Source organism: Labeo rohita, chromosome 17, assembly GCF_022985175.1.
Source record: "Labeo rohita strain BAU-BD-2019 chromosome 17, IGBB_LRoh.1.0, whole genome shotgun sequence".
NCBI lineage: Eukaryota > Metazoa > Chordata > Actinopteri > Cypriniformes > Cyprinidae > Labeo > Labeo rohita.
The window spans coordinates 24,396,633-24,417,954 of NC_066885.1; the positions used below are offsets into that span (position 1 = coordinate 24,396,633).

The window sequence follows — 21,322 nt, forward strand, 5'->3', positions numbered from 1 at the left end:
AAAAAAAAAAAAAAAAAAATCTAATTAACACCTGTAAATTAGTTCTTGCTAACCAGTGCCTATAACAATAATCAAAATAGTGTAGTAATACAATTTTTAAATGCTTTTAATATTGATTTATCAATATATATTTGATATATTAATATTTGTTATATTTATTGTATTTATTTTATTTTGTATTATATAAAAAAAAATTAAGTAATAACTTCCGCGCGTAGCCCCGCCCCCGTCGGTCCGCTTTCCCTTCCCTCAGTTTTATTTCAGCGGACAGGATCCTGCCACCCGGAAGTTTCCAATGGATGATGTTGGCGATTACAGCGCGCTGATTTGCTCGTCCATTGCGGCTGTGTCTGGCGTTCGCTGAGGCGAGTGCCCGAGGATGTAAGGCTGTCTGAATTCCCCATTAGGCTCCTCCAGCATGAAGAAGAAAAGCGAGTGAGCGGCGGCTCGTCCGGGATCTCAGTGAAGGCAGCGTGTTTTCGGCAGGATGCTCCGGCTGTTCGCGGCTCTGGTGATTGTTGGGCTGCTGCTCGCGTGCTTCACTTCCTGGGTGTTTGACAGCTATGACACCGCTTGGCACCCGAAGCGCAGTTTACATCAGTCCAGAAACAACGGCCCGCCGTATCCCGACGGGCAGCTGGACAATATATTTTGGTTCGTGCAGGTGAGCAGAGGTTTGCGCCGCGGTGTGTGAGAGGTCATGAAAAACGTGTCGCGCTGTCATTAGTCTGTCAATGAGCTGATCATGTGATTGATTGAGGGATGGCTTTTATTTTGTGCTCTGCCATAATAATTTATTATTCGTGCAGTGAAGAGGATTGTTGTGTGAAATATTTAAGCACGAAAAGGTCGGAATATTCTGGCCTCTAACATGACATCAGATGTCTACAGTATAGCTGTAGAGTGTATGACCATGAATACTCAATAAATTGTATTGGTGTGATCACGACGAGACATTAAATGAATGTGCAATTGTCTGCAGATGTGTGTTAGGAAAAATTAAAAGGACATTTATTTTTCGTGAGATCACATACTTGTAGTTATTAGTGTAATCAAGCATAAGTAGCTTACACTTAATAGTATACTGATTTCATTAGTAAATATTAATATTAGCATGTAACTGTTAATAGGAAATATTGGCCTACAAGACTTTCCTCTATTAGAACATATTTGTTTATATTTGCTATATATTTATGAATTTATTTACTTATTTAAATATGGTACAAAACACTATTATTACTATAAAATATATAAAATATAAAACTATAAATCTAAAAATTAATCTAAAATGTAAATATAAAAACATTTTGATATTATATTGTATTATAATAGCATCCGAAATGTTATATATATATATATATATAGTATTATACTATATTATTATATTGCATGCATTATATATTATATCAGTATTTTATTATATTCAGGATATTCAGTGTTTCTATTAATTATAGAATAACACAATTTCAAAATATGTAATGGCATTTCAAAATATGTCATTTATTTTTATAGTTTAATTTAAAAAAATTATAATATATATATATTTTTAATGAATCTATAATTTAAAACATTTTTGATTCAAAGGGATGTAGACTTTCACAGTTTATAAAACATTTTAATAATTACACTATCACACCCATTATTTATCATAAAAATTATATTTGAATGTAGCATTAGCAATTTTATATATATATATATATATATATATATATATAATATTATATTGAATTGGATTATACTATATTATTATATTGCATGCATTATATATTATATCAGTATTTGATAGAAAATATATATATACACATATATATATATATATATATATATATATGTGTGTGTGTGTGTATATTCATATATATGTATGTATGTATATATATATACGTTTATATATATATATACTTTTTTTAATGAAACTATAATGAAATTATAATTTAAAACATCTTTGATTGAAAGTGGTGTAGGCTTTCACAGTTTATAAAACATTTTAATAATTATATTTACTATCACACCCATTATTTATCATAAAAATTATATTTGAATGTAGCATTAGATATATATATATATATATATATATATATATATATATATATATATGTATAAAAATAACACGATTCTTTGATTTTTATTGTATTTTTATCTGCTGTATATATGACATTCTACAAACCAAAAGCATGTCATCATTCGTGTATGTACAGTGTGCATGAAGCCCTAATGTTATAATTTACTTGCTAAAACATGAAACCTTTAGCTGTGTACTGACTTGCACATAAGAGATGCCTCCTCTAATATGCCAGTGACACTTGTTCTATAAATAGGCAAGTTTTATGTGTGAGATTTCCAACACTCACTGTTAACTACACACAGGCCTGCAGGAAACCTCATTATTAGCTCATTTCTAAACATGCTGATTCCTCTGTGCAGGTTTCCGACATCCATATCAGTCGTTTCCACGATCCGAGGCGCATTCCAGACTTCGAAAGATTCTGTACTGACACTATTGATGTGATAAAACCTGATCTTGTGCTGGCCACAGGTGAGCTGCCATACATTACTGTATACTGTATACATAATCAAATTCGATTTACAGTTTTACTTTCTTTAACAGGGGACTTAACAGATGCGAAGACTGAGAGTAAAATGGGCTCTCTTCAACATGAAGTGGAGTGGCAGGCCTACCACAACGTCCTTAAAAGATCACGAGTGCTAGAACGAACAAAATGGATTGACATTCGAGGAAACCATGGTAATTTATTTACTTTTTTTTTTGTTTTGATGATCTTTAAAGGGATAGTTCACCCAAAAATGAAAATTGTATCATGCATTACTCCCCCTCATATCGTTCCAAACCCGTAAGGAACACAAATTAAGATATTTTTGATTTTTGAAGGACATCGTTAAAATAGTCCATGTGACATCAGTAGTCATTTTTCATTTTTGGGTGAACTGTCCCTTTAAGGGATGGAGTAATATATTAAGAGGTGCTGATTTCAGATCATACAAATTCATACGAATTAGCCACCAATTCACCAAAATGTACGATAGCTACACAATGAAATTAAATTGTGTTGAACACACTGCTTGCCTGCCATTGGTCAGTAAAACAGATAGTCCCGCCCCAAAATCACACCATTGGCTGAGCCAATGTTGCTGTATCGGGCTTGAATGATAAAATGTTTACACACCTTATAAACGGAGCTTACGTACAGTTGCATGTTACAGTGGGATAGGAAAAATATTTTAACATCACAAAAACTGACACAAATCGGACACCTTAGCTTTGTTTTCTTATGTCAGTTGTGTTTAGAAATCATTATGAAAGCGTCTTGAGGTTTGTGCGGGAGATCTAAACAAAGAGAAGAATTAAGTTTACTCTTTGCACGTCACCGTTGGTCAGGGACAAATAAATTGTTCGTCTTTGTCCGAGTGTCTGTTGGCAATAAAACAATTAAAGGACATTGAGTGAAGACAGCTGGACACTCTTATGTCACACTAATGACTTGAAATGAAGCCCAGCTCTATTAAAACAGGATATTGCCAGCTTGTTGTGACACAGAGCAAACTTCAGTGGATTAATATCAACTTTGCAATCATGAGGCTGTTTATGATTTCTCCTCCAAGTTACTATCTTGATTTAAAGGGATAGTTCATCCAAAAATGAAATTTCTGTCATCATTTAGTCAGCAGTGTTATTTGAGTATTATTTATATACTGTTACAGTATTTTATGCATATTTTGAAATACACTGCCGTTCAAAAGTTTGGGATCAGTAACGTTTTTACAGAAGTTTCTTATGCTCATCAAGGCTGCGTTTATTTGATCAAAAATACAGGAAAATTTAATGTTGTGAAATATTTTATATTCAAATTTATTCCTGTGATCAAAGCTGAATTTTCATCATCATTATTTCAGTATTCTGTGTCACATGATCCTTCAGAAATCATTCTAATATGCTGATTTATTATCAATGTTAAAAACTGTTGTGCTGCTTAATATTTTGTTGGAAATTGTGATACTTTTTTTAAGAATTCTTTAAACAAAAGTTAAAAAGAACAGCGTTTATTTAAAATAGAAATATTTTCTAACAATATACACCACCGTTCACGGGTCAGTACATTTTTATTCTCTCTTTTTTTGAAAGAAAATAATACTTTTGTTCAGCAAGGATGTGTTAAATTTCTAAAAAGTGATATTCTTTTCACAAGTTTGGGGTCAGTACATTTTATTCTTTCTTTTTTTGAGAAATTAATACTTTTATTAAGCAAGGATGTGTTAAATTGATTTAAAAAAAGTGATAGTAAAGACTTATATTGTTAGAAAAGATTTATATTTTGAATAAATGCTGTTTTTTTTTTTTTTTTTTTTTTTTTTTTTATCCATTAAAGAATCCTGAAAAAACAATCACAGGTTCCAAAAAAATCTTTGGCAGCACAAATGTTGCCAACATTGATGATTCTAATAATAAATAAGTATATTAGAATGATTTCTGAAGGATCATGTGACAGTGAAGACTGGAGTAATGATGCTGAAAATGCAGCTTTGCATCACAGGAATAAATTCGATTTAAAGTATATTAAAATAAAAACCATTATTTTATATTGTAATAAGATTTCGCAGTATTACTGTTTTTATCAAATAAATGCAGCCTTGAAGAGCATAAGAGACTTTAAAAAAAGCTTTTATTTTTATATAATCAGTTTTCATTTTATTGTTAAAGTTATTCAAATTAAGTATTTTTGTTATGTGCTTTTTCATTTTTATTAGTTTTTTAAAAAGATTTCTATTTAGCTTTAAATTATTTGTATTGTATTTGTATTTTTTCTTTTTTTACAAAAATTATTTTTACTTTTTTTTTTTTTGTAATTTTAGTACTTCACTTTATTTTATTTCAGTTAGTTACAATGGCAACTTTTATTATTTAAATTATTCATTTGATGCTCAGATACACCTCATTTTAAATCTGTATGATTTTTTTTTTTTTGTGTCTGTCAAACACAAAAGGAGATATTTAGTTGAACGTTCATGCTGCTCTTTTACATACAGTTGGTTGCTAATTCATACTATAAATCCATAAGTATCCATACACTACATTCCAAGTCCTAATAAGCCATTTGATAGCTTTGTGTAAGAAACAGACTGAACATCAGGTTTACATCAGGTCTGTAAGAATTACATTTTGCCATAGCTCTTCAAGCCTCATTTTACAACCAACCAGGTGTGAAACGTTAAGTTTCCAATGACAAATCCACGTTAAATCGAAATGCTTTGAAGTGCAACAGAATCCCAGCCAATTGAAAGTCATTTAATGTTTAATATTCAGTTAAATGAAGGAACTGGACTAATTACATTTAAAATAAACAGATTAAATATACATACCTCTCTGAGTAAAGTGTGCAGTAGCTGTGTTTAATCTGGTATTAGTATATTAATATTTAGCTACGAAGACTGCATCGACTGGTGGAGACTAATGAACATCTGTAATGAACTCGCATAGCTCACGTATCATTTTTCCTCTATTCCCATTATCCCATTTCCCCACAGGTCCTTTAACTGGTGTTACATTACGAAAGCAGCCAGACATGTAATAAGAGCCCCATTATCAGTTATTTTGCACTTCTTCCGTTTCCAGGAAATCATGACTGATTTTTTTTTTTTGTCTCCTCAGATGCCTTTAATATTATTTCACTGGAGAGCGTGAACAATTATTACAGGTCTGTACAAATATTGCGAACGCAGAACATAAGGGCTATAAAGTTAGAAGAAGGTTCGACATTAAAAAATTCATTTTTAATGCATATTTAATAGTCTGACTGGTAAAAATTTCTTTTGTCTTATTCATCTCCATTACTGAATGCTTAGAAAATACTCTGCCAATCAGAAAGTTGGATCCTTCCACTACATACACAGAACTCCTTTTGGGAACTATTCGTTCATTTGTGCCGACGCCACTCTGACCCCTGGACCCAAACGACCCTATAACTTCTTTGGGATTATCAATCAGGTAGGAGAGATAATTTTAGCTTTGCTTATGTAAGTGTGATGACAACATTTCCTTTGGACTGAAATGTGAATGTTCCCAATAGACTCAAATGGACATGTTGGCGAGCTTTAGAGAGGAGAGTCTGAGCAGTAACAAGTCCATCTGGTTTGGACATTATACCACATCTACTGTCATCTCCCCCTTCCCAGGAATCCGAGAGCTCATGAGGTTTGGAAAAAATCTTGCAGTAACACTGTCAACCAATTTGATTTTTTTCCCCCCACTGACCGCCAATAACCGCCCACTTAGACTGGAAGAGAGCATGTGACCAACATATAAAGTGACCACAGTTTGTTTTTGTGTTCTGTTAGGGGTTGGTTTATCTGAAATGAGATTATATTACAATAAAGGAGCAACATGAAAAAAATAAGAGTCCCAAATGTATATATATGTACTGTACTGAAAACGTTAGAAAACAACTTTAAATGTACGCTACCAGTCAAAATTTTTTAATGTTTTTTAAAGAAGTCTCTTCTGCTCACCAAGCCTGGAAAAGCAGCACTATTGTGAAATATTTTTACGGTTTAAAATAACAGCTTTCTATTTAAATATATTTTTAAAATGTAATTTATTCCTTTGATCACAGCTAAATTTTCAGCATCATTACTTCAGTCTTCAGTGTCACATGAACCTTCAGAATTCATTCTAATATGTTGATTTGCTGTTCAAGAAACATTTATTATTATTATTATTATTATTATTATCAATATTTAGCAGTTGTGTACTTTTTTTCAGGATTCTTTGATGAATAGAAAGATCCAAAGATCAGCATTTATCTGAAATTAAAAGAAATTAATACTTTTATTTAGCAAGGATGCTTTAAATTGATCAAAAGTGATGATAAAGACATTTATAATGTTGCAAAAGATTTCTATTTCAGATAAATGCTGTTCTTCTGAACTTTCTATTCATCAAAGAAGCCTGAAAAAAAAAATCTACTTAGCTATAATAATAATAATAATAATAAAAATTTTTTGAGCAGCAAATCAGAATATTAGAATGATTTCTGAAGGATCATGTGACTGGAGTAATGATGCTAAAAATTCAGCTATGTAATCACAGAAATAAATTACATTTTAAAATATATTTAAATAGAAAGCAGTTTTTGAAGTAGAAAAAATATTTCAAAATTTTACTGTTTTGCTGTACTTTGGATCAAATAAATGCAGGCTTGGTGAGCAGATGAAAATGTTAAAAATCTTACTGTTCAAAAACTTGACTGGTAGTGTATATAGTTTCAGTCCGTATAAAATGATAATACAGTAATATAAATTATTGCACAGGTGTAATAAAAAAAGACGAAATTTGGGGTTGATACTTTTTTGTAATGGTTTTGTAAGAAGTCTCTTTTGCTCACCAAGGCTGCATTTATTTGATCAAAAAATAGTAATTATATATTATATAAAAATTCTATTTAAAAAATGTATATATTGTGATATATATTGTTACCATAAAATAAAATGTTGGTCATATCACCCACTCCTAAATACAATAATATAAATTACTGCAAAAAAAATGTAAAAAATGTTCAAAAGTTTTGGGTCGACACATTTTTTTTTTTTTTGAAAGAAGTCTTTTTTTTGCTTACCAAGGTTGCATTTGTTGGATCAAAAAAAACAGTAAAAATAGTAACAATAGTAACAATAGCATCATTACTCCAGTCTTTAGTGTCACATAATCCTTTAGAAATCATTCTAATATACTGATTTAAGGCTCAAAAACATTTTTTGTTATTATTACTGTAAACAGTTGTGCTGCTTAATATTTTTTGTGGAAACCGTGACATATTCTTTGATATATTCCAAAGACAGCATTTATTTGAGGTAGCAATCTTTTGAAGCAAGATTGTAATGAAAACACTATGAAAAACAACTAAAAACTTCTGTAGAAATTGTTATATGTAGACTATATATGTATATATATATATATAATATATAGCCTACATACTTTTGTTTCAGTCCATATAAAAGTAACTCCAAAAAACCTGAATATTTTATTTCTTTTTCTTTGTTTCTTTTTGAAAAAAAAAAAAAAATCCCTTTGTTGCATATTAGGGAAGGGCTTACAATATTTCTGTGCAGAATGAATCAGAATCAGTCAGTGACCTGTGGATGGCCTGTGACTGTGCCATCTGAGGCTGTGACTAGATTTAGGCCACTTTTCAAATGTCATTCTAAATCCGACGTCTATTTGGCCATCTGACCTACATCTAAACCATAGCATATGACTCTCAAGCAGGAATTCTGGTCTGAAATCAGTGTTTGGCACTCAGCATGCTGTATAAATAATATCACATTCAGTGCCGTTTATGTTAAATAAATATTAAAGAGCTGGCAAGCGACACTAGATTACATCTTATGATATTCATCATATTCTGCTGAATCTCACATTATCCATTGTTCTTTACAGTACAGCCGTAGCGTATTTGTGTGGGCACCTACATACACTAGGAGGCTTCATGCCGGTACTGCACAGTCGACATCAAGGAGGCACGCTGGAGTTAGAGCTGGGAGACTGGATGGACAACCGCAGGTAAGTTCACAAAGAACAAGGCCCACGCTCAAGGGAATGCCGCATGATGTAAATATAGCTGACTGTGTAAGCAAGTACAAGAACAACAGCTGATATATGAGGAACACTTATCGCTGTTCCCTAAAAAAGCAGTGATACGCAGTTCTCTCTTGGTTCAGGTACAGGATATTGGCTTTCGACCATGACCTGCTTAGTTTCACTGACTTGAGATTCGAGGACTGGCCAGCTGTGCTGATCACCAATCCCAAAAACGCCCAATACCTGCAGCCGGGAGTGGAACCTCTGAGTCGTATCCGCAGTTCCACGCACATCAGGTGTCTCTGTGTGTGTCCTCTTGAACCTTCAAGCGCTTGTGAAACATTATCGTCTCTCATCCGAACCTGACGTTCATTTTTATACCCTGCATGCTTGTCTTGTTCTGTCCTACCAAGAATGTCACATTCTGAGGTTGCACTTATTGCTGAATGTGCTTTGTGTGTTGGTTTTGTAGGCTTCTGGCCTTCTCTGAATCTCCAGTCACAGCTGTGCACGTGAGCGTGGATGGAGTTTCACTGGGGAAAGCGTTTAGCACAGGGGGTCCTTTATACGTGCTACAATGGGATCCAACGCTATACACTACTGGACTGCACACTATTAGAGTTAAAGTGGAGGTAGGTAATGATTTAAACAAACCACTAGCTCTAGTTTTAAACATGTCACTCACCCTTCAAATGATGCGGCTTATTGAGAAGAGGTGCACTGCTGAGAAGAAGTGATTGCTTTTCTAAGCGTTTGATCTTAGCAAATTCTGCTTGGTGGATGACAAATTAGGCAAAACGTCCTGGAGACATAAATGGACTTCAGCAACAACCAAACACACAGAATAACAGCATGCTTAAAGGGAGAGTTCACCCAAAAATGAAGACTTAATTACTCACCCTCATATTGTTCTAAATCCGTAAGACCTTTGTTCGTCTTCAGAGCACAAATTAAGATATTTTTGATGCAATCTGAGAGTTTTCTGACCCTGCATAGACAGCAACGCATCTGACACGATCAAGGCCCAGAAAGGTTCAATCTTAATTTTATGCAGCTACGTGAATACTTTTTGTGTGCAAAGAAAAAAAACGACTTTATTCAACAGCTTCTTCTCTTCTGTGTCAGTTTCCTCTGCACGTTCACTAGAGTACCACATTGAATGCGTGTGTTGCTACTGGGGTCAGAAAGCTCTCAAATTTCATCAAAAATATCTTAATTTGTGTTCTGAATATGAACGAAGGTCTTACGGGTTTGGAACGTCATGAGGGTGAGTAATTAATGACAGAATTTTCATTTTTGGGTGACCTATGCCTTTAAAACCACTCAGAAAACCGTATAAACTGCACTTTGTAAAAATAAATGAAAATAAATAATAAAAAAATGTAATTAAATTCATACAAATTACAGTAGTTTTTATTTGCTATTTTAAAATTGTTTATTTAAATATAGAAATGGTTGTGGTGCTATTTTAAGAAAATGGCACAGAGTGACTTTTTCTCACCTATTCTCTGTCTCCCTGTCCCAGGACTCTGCAGGTCGCTCAAAAGTGCGAGAGCAGCAGTTTACAATGGAGGAAGATCTCACTACAAGCTTCGGCTTCATGCAGTCCTTCATCCTCCTCACAGACCACTACATACTGGTACGAAAATGAAACCAAGTCATCGTGTGATGGTGAAAAATTGATTATACAACAAATATTAAAATAGCTATCTACTTCACTCTTCAGTTAAAGGGACAGTTCACCCAAAAATAAAAATTCTGGGTAACACTTTATTTTAAGGTGTCCATAATACAGAGTAATTACCTAATTAAGTACTTAGTAGTAGCTGTTGTACTTGCATGAAACAAAATGTACTTACCATGTAAATAAGTTATGGAACAGCCTGTAATTTGTAATTATGTAAATGTAATAGGCAGCTACTGTTACACATATGTAACAGGCCGAGTCTGTTACACAGCTACTTGTACACTTAAGTACAATCTTGATACACTTTAAGTAGCTTATGCCTGTGTAATATTCTGTCATTTTAATGTAATTAGAAAGGAATTACATGTATTTAAGCTGTGTACTGGTTGGTTAAATCAAACTAAGGTGCAGCTGGATAAGCTGTAGATACACATGAAGTACGTTTAAGTACAATAAAGTATTTTGATACACTTTATTTTAAGTAGCTTATGTCTGTGTACTTACATTTTTAATTATGTTGTATAAAGTATGCAACACTTATGTAACAATCTTTTGGTTACATATGTAGCTGTGTAACAGACTCTGTCTGTTACATATGTGTAACAGTATCTGCCTATTACATCTACATAATTACAAACTGTAATTACAGGCTGTTCCATAACTAAGTTACATGGTAAGTACATTTTGTTTCATGTAAGTACAATGGCTACTACTAAGAATTTAAATGGGTAATTACTCTGTATTATGACACCTTAAAATTAAGTGTTACCAAATTCTGTCATTAATTACTCACCCTCATGTCGTTCCAAACCTGTAAGACCTTTGTTCATCTTCAGAACACAAATTAAGATATTTTTGATGAAATCTGAGAGTTACATCATTATTAAAGGAACTCATTACCAGGGAAAGTAACTATTGTGTCACTTTTTAAAAAAGAAAATTCAAATATGTCAAATAACTTGGATGCCCCCAATATTAAATATGTTAAATGAATAAAACATTGTACACTAATCTACACTATTTTAATGTTGCTGTGGGACAACCCGCTTCAACCCGCAGACATACAAAACATCCCTCAGCAAACACTGTTAACCTTCTGGGGTCAAAGACCGCACTGGTGCAGTCTGTCTCGTTTTTTCTTAATGACCGCGAAAAGAACTAAAAATACTCCGTCATTTTTGATCATACAAATAAGAATAAAGTATCATTTGAAACTGCAAAGAGTCTACTTTTATTTTTTTGTATAGTCATAGTAACAACAAAACAATGTGCTTTTGTAAAATAAATAAAATAAACAGGGTGCGCTCTCTGCCGTCTCAGTCTCCGTCACCTCTCTTCAAAGACACGTAAATAAAACAACCTAAATCTCACTGAGTATATGTATAGAAATCTTGAAATGTCTACTTTTAAATGAAGTAAGTCACATTGAAAACAAATATTCTCTGATAAGGTAATCCGTATGATACCAATGCGAGCTCCAATTTTTTTCCGTCCAAACTTATTATCTCTAATGTAATCACACCCATGAGTGGCTCCGCTTTTCAAAATTTAAACATCCATGTGAGATGCGTGGACATGTAGGTACCGTAGACGCCCACATCACCTCCATAAATAAACATGAACATTCATCAGGTACATCTTGGCTACTTTTTGGTCCTGGAAGAAGACGTGCTGAAAGGAATAAGCCAGAATTTGCCTCACACGGAGAACACAACGCGATGCACAGCTTAGCCGATAAGATTACTTGCATTGGTTGTTTCATTTTTGGCTGAACTATCCCTTTAAATTATCATAGCTTTAAAAATGTCATGATGAATATTTTATTGTGGATTTTCTTAGTTTTAGATTGAAAGTCTGTGTCTGGGATAAGAATACAACAATAAATCTCTACATAAAACACATTTAGCACAAAAGTACATGATAAAAAGTTTCTTAATAGTTTACTGTTTTATTAAATGCATCTCAATGACTGTGTGTTTGTGTGTGTTCCCACAGGCACGGATTGCCTTTGTGGGGATAGTATTACTAAACCTTGCTGGGCTTGTGCTCTTCAGATTTATGCCTGTATCTTCTACAAGAGGTATTTCTGTTGTATTCATGTATAAATCTTGTCTTGTCATTATAACTGACTATAAGTTCCATAGCATAATTGACACTTGACCCTACATACTCTTATAATCCATCAGGACTGTCTTCTCAAGCGTGGATGTCCCTGCATCTTGTCAGTAAGAGCAATACGTTCTTCTACTCTCTGCTGCTGTTCAACCTGTGTACAGCATTAGGTAAGTCACCGCCTGACACCACTCGAACAGTTTCACAAACTGATGAAACATAATGACTTAAACTACCACTTTTGAAGGCCTGTAATCATTTTATACAGAAAGACAGTTTTTTCCACCAGACCATTCAGAAGCAAGAATGAATGATAATGACATAATTATTATATTATAGATAATTGCCTCTTAAGTTTTATAAATGCCCATAACCAGCTCTTGACCCGAAGGCTGCATAGGTAATCTAATACAGTTATGAACTAAAAATAAAAATCTAATACAGTTGTTGAAGTGCCGATTACAGAATTCCATACAGGTCAACTTGTCGCACCAAAATAAAAATATTCATATTCCCAACTTTTTTTTTAGTTAGTTTGTTTGTCTTAAAGGAATAGTTAACCCAAAAATGAAAATTCTGATCGTAGATCGTCAACGCTGGTATTTGGTAATTAGAGGTTGCGTTAGACTTTAACATTTTGAAGAGAACAGATGAGCAGAGACTGTTCAACACCACACCTGTAGTGACAGCTGAGGACACTAAAATATTTCTCGATTTTAATAGATTTTCATTTTTATGAACCAATATAGATTCTTAAATCCCAGACAGTCTTTTGGTCTATGCTGTTTTCAGTTGATGAATGAACAGTACATAGTGCGCCTCCCATCCAGTAAATCGCAATAGCCTAGGCTAAGCTTTTGTGCTTTGTTACTTTTAATATGAAAAAGTCTCAGATTTCAAATTCTGTCCATTTCATTAGGAAATTCAAACAATAAATACCGTTTTGGCGCTCTTTAATGTGGCGTGATAGATCATTGTAGCTTTTGAGTACTCGCCTGTGCATAATCAAATGCATAGCAAAAGATTTGTGGCAGTTTGGTTTTTGTTCTGAATCCTGTGCTCTGCTGCTACACTAGAGCACACTTGCTACCAACTGGACAGGGGTGGGAATTACACTTACAAGTTACAATAGATCACCCTCAGTGTAATCCGTCAAAGTAACGGACTGCCTTCTGATTTTCCTTCACTGATTAAAAAATTCTGTCAATGACTCTGGTGGTAATATACTCTAGTACATCATGCAGGACATCCAAATGCTCACCTATCATTCATTGACCTCAAATATGGCTTTTCATCTGAAATATGCAAGTATTAACAGCTTTACACGGCCGCCTAATCTAATGTTAGCCTAGAAAAATGTGCGCTATTGAAGTGTCTGTGTGGATTGTGGAAGCTAAACAGTAGCGCACTTACTACATGACAGATGGAGGTGCCGGTGCGCTGACTTGCTCTTACAATACTCTGTCATTTTTGGTCATACAGATAAAAGTAATACATCTTTCGAATCTGTAAAGACTCTACACATACTTGTGTGCACTCAGAATAGCAACGTAACGTTGCGCTTTTTTAAAATAATAAAAGCAAACAGGATGAGCTTTCTGCCGTCTCTGTGAACTTGAGCGTGAAACTTCAAAACTCTGTGTATACTTGCCTTACAGACATGAAAAATATAGGCTTTCTATATTGAAATGTCCACTTTTAATGAACCAATTTAAATAAAAAAACAAATATTCTCAGATTATACAATCTGAATAAAACCCATAGGCGCATCACTACTGCAGAGATGATGAGGCAGTGTCGCCGACTTCAGCTCTTAAGCCGAGAACAAAGAAAGCACTAGTTTATCAATAAATTTATTAAAATGCAGTCTCGTTGCTGTTTTTTTCCCCTGAAACGTTCATAATTATTACTTCTGCCGGTGTGCTGTGGCAAGCTTCTTTTGCGTGTGCGCTTATTAGGCTATGTAGGCAATTAAAGGCTCATTATTATGATTTGTATGGTGTATTAATAAACATGCAACTAATAGTCGACTAATCCTTTAAACAAACGACTATTAGTCGACCAGAAAAATCTTTAGTCGAGATTTATTCAAGATCTTTCTGACCCTGCATAGACAGCAATGCAACTGGCACATTCAAGACCCAGATAGGTAGGTAGGACATTGTTAAAATAGTCCATGTGACATGTTGTTCAACCTTAATTTTATGAAGCTGCGAGAATATTTTTTATGTGCAGAGAAACAACGACTTTATTCAACAATTTGTGCTCTTCCATGTCAGTCTTTGACGTGCGCTCAGACTCTTTTAACAATGTCTTTACTAGCTTTCTGGGCCTTAAACGTGTCAGTTATGTTACTGTCTATGTTTTCTTATGTGTTCGACAGAATAATGTAAGTCATACAGGTTTGGAATGACATGAGGGTGAGTAAATGATGACAGATTTTTTGGGGGAGCTGAAATATTCCTTTAAGCAGTCAGATATGTTTTTTATGTGTCACTTTTGTTGTGACGCTTAAAAAGAGGCAACCCGAAATGAATAATCATGATTACGGTATCTAGGGAAATGATGAACATAATTGTGTAGCTTTACTTGCGCAATGAAGATGTGTCAGGATGACCTCGGTCGCAACACGTCCTTGCAATTACTCTGAAGAAGGAACAGTGCTTTTAGTCTACTGGTTTTTCAGGTCCATGGTTCATTGGGGAAGTCATTGATGGACACAATGGAGCCTGCTTTGCTTTTGGCGTGTTTGTGGACGGCCATTTCCTCGAAGGCAGTCTGACCTACGTCGTGGGTGTCATACAGGTAATTCAAGATCTAGGTGCAGATCATACCGGTCGTAACGGCTGAGACGTAACATGCCGTCTGTCCTCCACAGGTGCTCTTCTTCAATATGCCTCTGACATATTACCTCTGCTGGAGTCTCCACCACAGGAGTCGCGGCACCAGCTTCCGCCTGCATTTCTCTCGGCCGCGCAGCCGCTGGAGGACTCTGGCGATGCACCTAGGCATGCTGGTTCTCATGATTTGGCAGGCCTATTCTTGCTACTTCCTGCTGGAGACCTACGGGCCGCTGGCATTCTTCCTGTCTCCCGTACGTACCTGGGCCCTGCTCATGGGTCTGCTGCTGGTGTACAGGGCATGGTGGGGAACACCTCCTAGTTTCTCCGGCGGCAGCAAGACAAACCGGCCGTTGTGACGGTGACCGTTTGAAGAGAGGCCTTCACCTGGATCATTGTTTTGTGCCAAGCTCTTCCCTCCTTTCACTGCTCTCTTCACAGTCACCAGTCATTCCCATACACGTTAGTATAGAAAAAACAGTCTGTGGAGCGATGATGGCATCACACGTGGATGACGGAGCCGTTGCAAACCTGGTTCTGATCCTCCTTTGACACTAAGACACGTTGGTAGATTTTATAGCCAGTTCCCGTCTGTGTTGACGTCCAGATGTGCGTGGTTAAGCATACCTATTACTTTGATAAACTGTGAATTATGTACAGTACACATCAAATTATGTTTGTTTTTATTTGTGAGGAGCAATCAAGAAAGGAATAAGACTGCCTGATGTTCTTAATGTTTCTGCATGAAACTGCCACTAATCCGTCAATATGAATACTCATATTGTTTTTAATACATATTATCTACACAGCAAAAAGGGGTGATATTTTTTTTACACCTGTAGACAAGGTATAATATGAAAAGGATAATTCAAGGGATGAACCTGGTCATTATCAAATATCATCAATCGTCAAGAACCCTGACACAAACTACTACTTTCATTATCAGCTATAGGGAAATAAGAACTAACCAGTTTTTCATAATTATTATAATACTCTAAAATAACATGGTAAGACACCATTTTGCAGTCTCAAGCAGTAAAGCGAGCTGTTTTGTACAGCTAAAACTCGCTGGATGCGGATGAGACCGGAAGCCAGACCAATAAAATGTACACTCTTATGCCCGCTCTTACGTGAAGAAAAAGGTGGACACACTATACATATTTATACATCCTTAAGTCAATATTAATTAAAGCTGCATTTTGTAACTCTTTTTGGTTAAAAATGATCCAAAATCAATTATTGAGCATGTACATAATCATTACATCACGTCTGTATACAAGGACTCCTAGCTCATGTTATTGTTAGGCTACATTGCGAGTGTGGATGCTGCAGCTGGTGGATGATTCGTAGTCTCCTAAATAATTCAACTTGACATAAAGGAAATAGAGTCTTAAACGATGGTAATGAAATACACGTTTGTGACTGAAATGAGATATTCCAGTTTTAAAATGTGCACTGTACTTACAAAAGATTTGTATTTCAAAGAGAAGTTCTAAGGAAGATTAAATTGCTTTTTGAGGTTAAAAAACTATTTATTTAGATGACATTCGAATGGTATGACAAATAAAAATTGAGGAATGCAGAAATTAAAATCTACAGATAAGACTAATAAAAATTAAATACACATAGTCGCGCAATGTTGATGTTAACATTAACCATTTGAGAACAAAGTATAACAATAATAATTTGCACGGTTTGACGTGATCTGAGCTAACTGCGATTATTAGATTTAACCGCCATTAATAGCACGATTTATTGTAAAATGTTTTTCAGTTGGTCAAAACAACACTGGCAGACATGTTACTTACTTGTTCATTTGACGTTATCTGGTAAACTTCTTGTTTTGGACATACTTCCAAAACGTAGCATCTGTAATTCTGATGTGCTATGACTGACAGCCCACACATACACCTCAAAACATTAGATTCATCAGCACTGAGGAGCAGTTATGATGCACGACCCGTGTAAAAAAAGATACCTTTTTTTTCGACAAACGGTAAAAATTACGGACTGCAGCTTTAATATGGCTATATATTGACTATACATGTATGTATTTATTTATTTTTCTCTCCACCAATTAAAATAGTTCCAAGTTAAATCATGACAAGCAAAACAAATTTTAAACGTGTATGGAACACTGCTCGGCCAATCAGATTAGACCAGGGGTGTCTTGGGTCTGGAGGGCCAGTGTGTTAAATTTAAAGTTGGAGCTAAGCTCTGCAGGACAGTGGCCCTCTAGGAACAGGTTTGGACACCTCTAGATTCAATTATCTTAAGTCTAATGACCAGATGACTGTATATTATCCCATTCATTACACCGCTACTTAACTAAATAAATACTGAATTTAAGTTTTTTTTTATTATTATTATTACTATTTTATTGCTAGAAGAAAACTGCGCCGTGATATAAGGGACATGTAATTGCCTTGGCCAATGTTAAATTTAGTTTAGTAGCCATTGTACAAAAATATTTGACACAGAATGCCAACATTGAGAATTTGTCAGAATTAAAGAGATGTTTCACCCAAAAATGAAATCCTGTCATTAATTACTCACCCTTGTGTTGTTCCAAACCTATTAGACTTTCGTTCACCCCCGAAACACAAATGAAGATGTTTTAAGAGAAGCTCAACCATGCAGGAAAGGGTTTTTTTTGTTTTCGAATGAACATTCAATGAAGGGACAGAAATCTTTCAGCAATCATTAAAAACATCATTTGTGTTTCAACGATGAATGAAAGTCTAATAGGTTTGGAATGAGATGTTGGTGAGTAACAGATGACAGAATTTAACGAGTAAACTAACCTTTTAAGTATTTTTAAAGAGCCGTGTAAGGAAGTTTTTTGGTGTGAAACACAAAGTTGACCTCTTCCCTGCCCTACTGTAAGTTTTATCCATTGTCTTAGTGTGTGCACAACAAAAGTGAATTCTTTTGAATTCAAGTTGAACATTTTCAGCTGAAGTGGGAAATTCGCATAATGCATTGTCGCACAAGCCAATCAGTGAAGAGCTTATCGTGCTTATGTTTTTATTTCTGTGAGTATGCGATGGTTGTTGACATACAAAGTCAATGCAAAGACGTAAATAGATATCATTACGTGATGGGTGATGCGAACGTGCAATAATCGTGTCTCCTGCGCAAGTTGAAAATTTTCAGCTGGAGCGGGAAATTTGCATGACACATTGTAGCACCAGCCAATCAGCACAGAGCTTATTGACACGTCAGGTTTTCTAGTAGTATCAGAAAATGGAGGAAAGCATGCGCTATGTTTTATTTGCTCAAGTCTGTAATGGTGTGCACACCAAAAGCGAATTCCGTTATTTCCGGGAGTAGAGTACATACAAAGTCGATGCAAACAGATGCCACTGGGCAACATGATTGCCTTAAATGTGCGATAATCGCTTCTCCGTGCAAGTTGAAAATTTTCAGCTGGAGTGGGAAATAGCATGACGCATTGTCACGCATTGTCGCGCAAGCCAATCAGTGAAGAGCTTATCGACACTTATGGTTTGACGCATCCATTTGTATCAGAAAATGCAAACATTCTGCGATGGTGTGCACACCAGTTTGATATGTCCAGTTGTTTCAGATAATGGAGGAGAACCTGCGCAATGTTTTTTTTTTTTTTTCTGTGCAAGTTACGCGAAAAACGTCCCACGATGGTGTGTGCACACCAAAAAGTGAATTCAATTATTCACGCAAGTAGATTACATACAAAGTGAATGCAAATAGACACAAATTCGTGCTGGGCGTCGTGATTGCAGCGAACACGCGATAATCGCGTCTCCGATTTTGAACATTTTCAGCTGGAGCGGGAAAAATTTACATGATGCAATGTTGTGCTAGCCAATCAGTGAACAACTTATCGTCACGTCTGGTTTGACACATCCAGTTGTATTAGAAAATATAGTAGAGCATGTGTGATGTTTTTATTCGCACAAGTGGCACAAAAAAGCGAATTCAGAATCTAATTCAATTATTTGCGCGAGAAGATGATACACAAGGTCAATGCAAAGATGCAAATAGATACCAATTCGCACCGGGCAACGCTACTGCCTCAAATCCGCGATAAACGTGTCTCCCGTGCAAGTTGAGAATTTTCAGCTAGAGCGGGAAAATCGCATGATGCATTGTTGCACAAGCCAATCAGCAAAGAGCTTATCGACACACCCCGGTTTGACACATCCAGTTGTATCAGAAAATGGAGGAAAGTACGCTGTACAATGTTTTTAGTTGCGCAAGTGACGCGAAAAACATCTCACAATGGTGTGTGCACACCAAAAGCAAATACAATTATTTGTGCAAGTAGATTACATACAAAGTCGATGAAAAGTCGCAAATAGAAGCAAATTCACGGCAGGCGATGTGATTGCCGCAAACGCGCGATAAGCGTGTCTCTTGCTCAAGTTGAAAATTTTCAGCTGTAGAGGGGAAACAGTGTAAGAACTTGATTTTGAACAGTTAATTCTGTAAACTGATTATACATATTTAAATACATATTCAAGGACTAAACCACTATATTTGTATAGAGGAGCATGAATGTAGAACATTTTTGTTGCACTATGGTTAGTTAATACACTTAATAATGGCTACTTCAACACATGCTGAAGATTAAAACCAGACATTTCAGACTGCTGAAGGAAAATCCAAATGTAGCATATAGAATAAAACACTGAACACATGGAAACAATCAAATGTGCACAATTCTGTTACGTGTTTATTAGAGAAACGTTGTCAAGCAGCTCTGTTATAGTTGCAAACCACACAAACAGCCTAAGGACAAAGGCCATTTTGGGGGTAAAAACAGCTAGTTTGAAAAGAAACTCTGTGTTGTCATTGAGGTCTGTCTTTTTTGCCCTCATAATCCACTTGATTTGACAGAAAGAGCTGTGACAAGAGTTTCTGGTGGATTCACTGACATTCCTGTTGTGTCAGGTCACTCAAGGTCTTTGTTGTCTCTCAGGAAAGTAAAGACTTGAACAATAGGCTGCTCTAGTTTGTCTTTCAATGACCCGAATGTTATTTTGAAGAGTTTTGTTGCAGTTTTAAGGCACATGGTGGTGGAGAATGAACATTTTTAGAAGATTCCACATTTACTCAGTATGTTAATCTAGATTTGTGGTGAACCAATAGGACTTTGAATGTTTGATGATGAAATATCTGATTTGTCATATGATCTGATATGTGATTTGGTTTTAATTACTGTATTCATTTTTAATGATTTTACTGTATTCATCCACATTGATATTGTAATGTATACTCCTTCCAGTTATTCTGCACTGTTTTATGGGCATTCTCGGTTCCTGTGGTCACGTGGCTTTTGTAGTTCTACTCATGTTGGAAAGTACTGTTCACATTTGTTTTGTGGAAGGCACAAAATAGTATATTTTCAGTGAAAGACAAATACATATTTACTTAGTATTTAATCCGAATTTACTTCTAACAATTGTCACCACAAATTATGTCCAAAAATAGATTCTTTATTCTGTTTTACAACTGACAATGTTGTTTTTCAACATGAAATGACCTCAATTTATATTTGTCATGTTTCTGCAACTCTGAGTCATTTTGCATTGGAAATTGATTTATCTGGCTGTATTCATGTACAACAAAGTAAAGGGGTTTCATATTGTGACATACATTTTGTGGTTTCTTTTTCATGTAAAGGCGAGACTTCACAAGTACAATTAATTTACTTGTAGTAGATAAAGCCAATCAAATAGAGCTATTTTTAATACCTGTCACATCCACTACTGTTTAAAAGTTGGCGTTAGTAAAATTTATTTTTTTAATAATACTTTTAATCAGCAAGAATGCATTAAATTGATCAAAATCGACAGTGAAGTCATGTTACAAAATATTTGTATTTTTTTAAAATGCTGTTGTTTTAAACATTTTTTCATCAAAGAATCCTGAAAAATATATAACACAAAAATATTAAGCTTTCTTGAGCAGAAAATAAGCATATTAGATTGATTTCCGAAGGATCATATGACACTGAAGACTGGAGTAATGATGCTGAAAATTTAGCTTTGCATTGTATTTTAAAATATTTAAAAATGGAAACAGTTATTTTAAATCAGAATAATATATAAC

At 34.9% G+C, this 21,322-nt stretch overlaps 1 protein-coding gene across 1 annotated transcript; it reads left to right on the plus strand.

Moving 5' to 3' along the window:
- The first annotated feature begins 38 nt into the window (after positions 1-38).
- On the plus strand, positions 39-20,863 carry tmem62 (transmembrane protein 62). The gene is made up of 14 exons (XM_051132877.1): positions 39-664; positions 2,422-2,533; positions 2,606-2,743; positions 5,663-5,708; positions 5,857-5,998; positions 6,081-6,205; positions 8,447-8,569; positions 8,728-8,883; positions 9,060-9,219; positions 10,113-10,226; positions 12,270-12,354; positions 12,461-12,556; positions 15,073-15,191; positions 15,265-20,863. The coding sequence occupies exons 1-14, from the start codon at positions 488-490 to the stop codon at positions 15,583-15,585; spliced, it is 1,914 nt and encodes a 637-aa protein (XP_050988834.1). The 5' UTR covers positions 39-487; the 3' UTR covers positions 15,586-20,863.
- Positions 20,864-21,322: the final 459 nt, after the last annotated feature.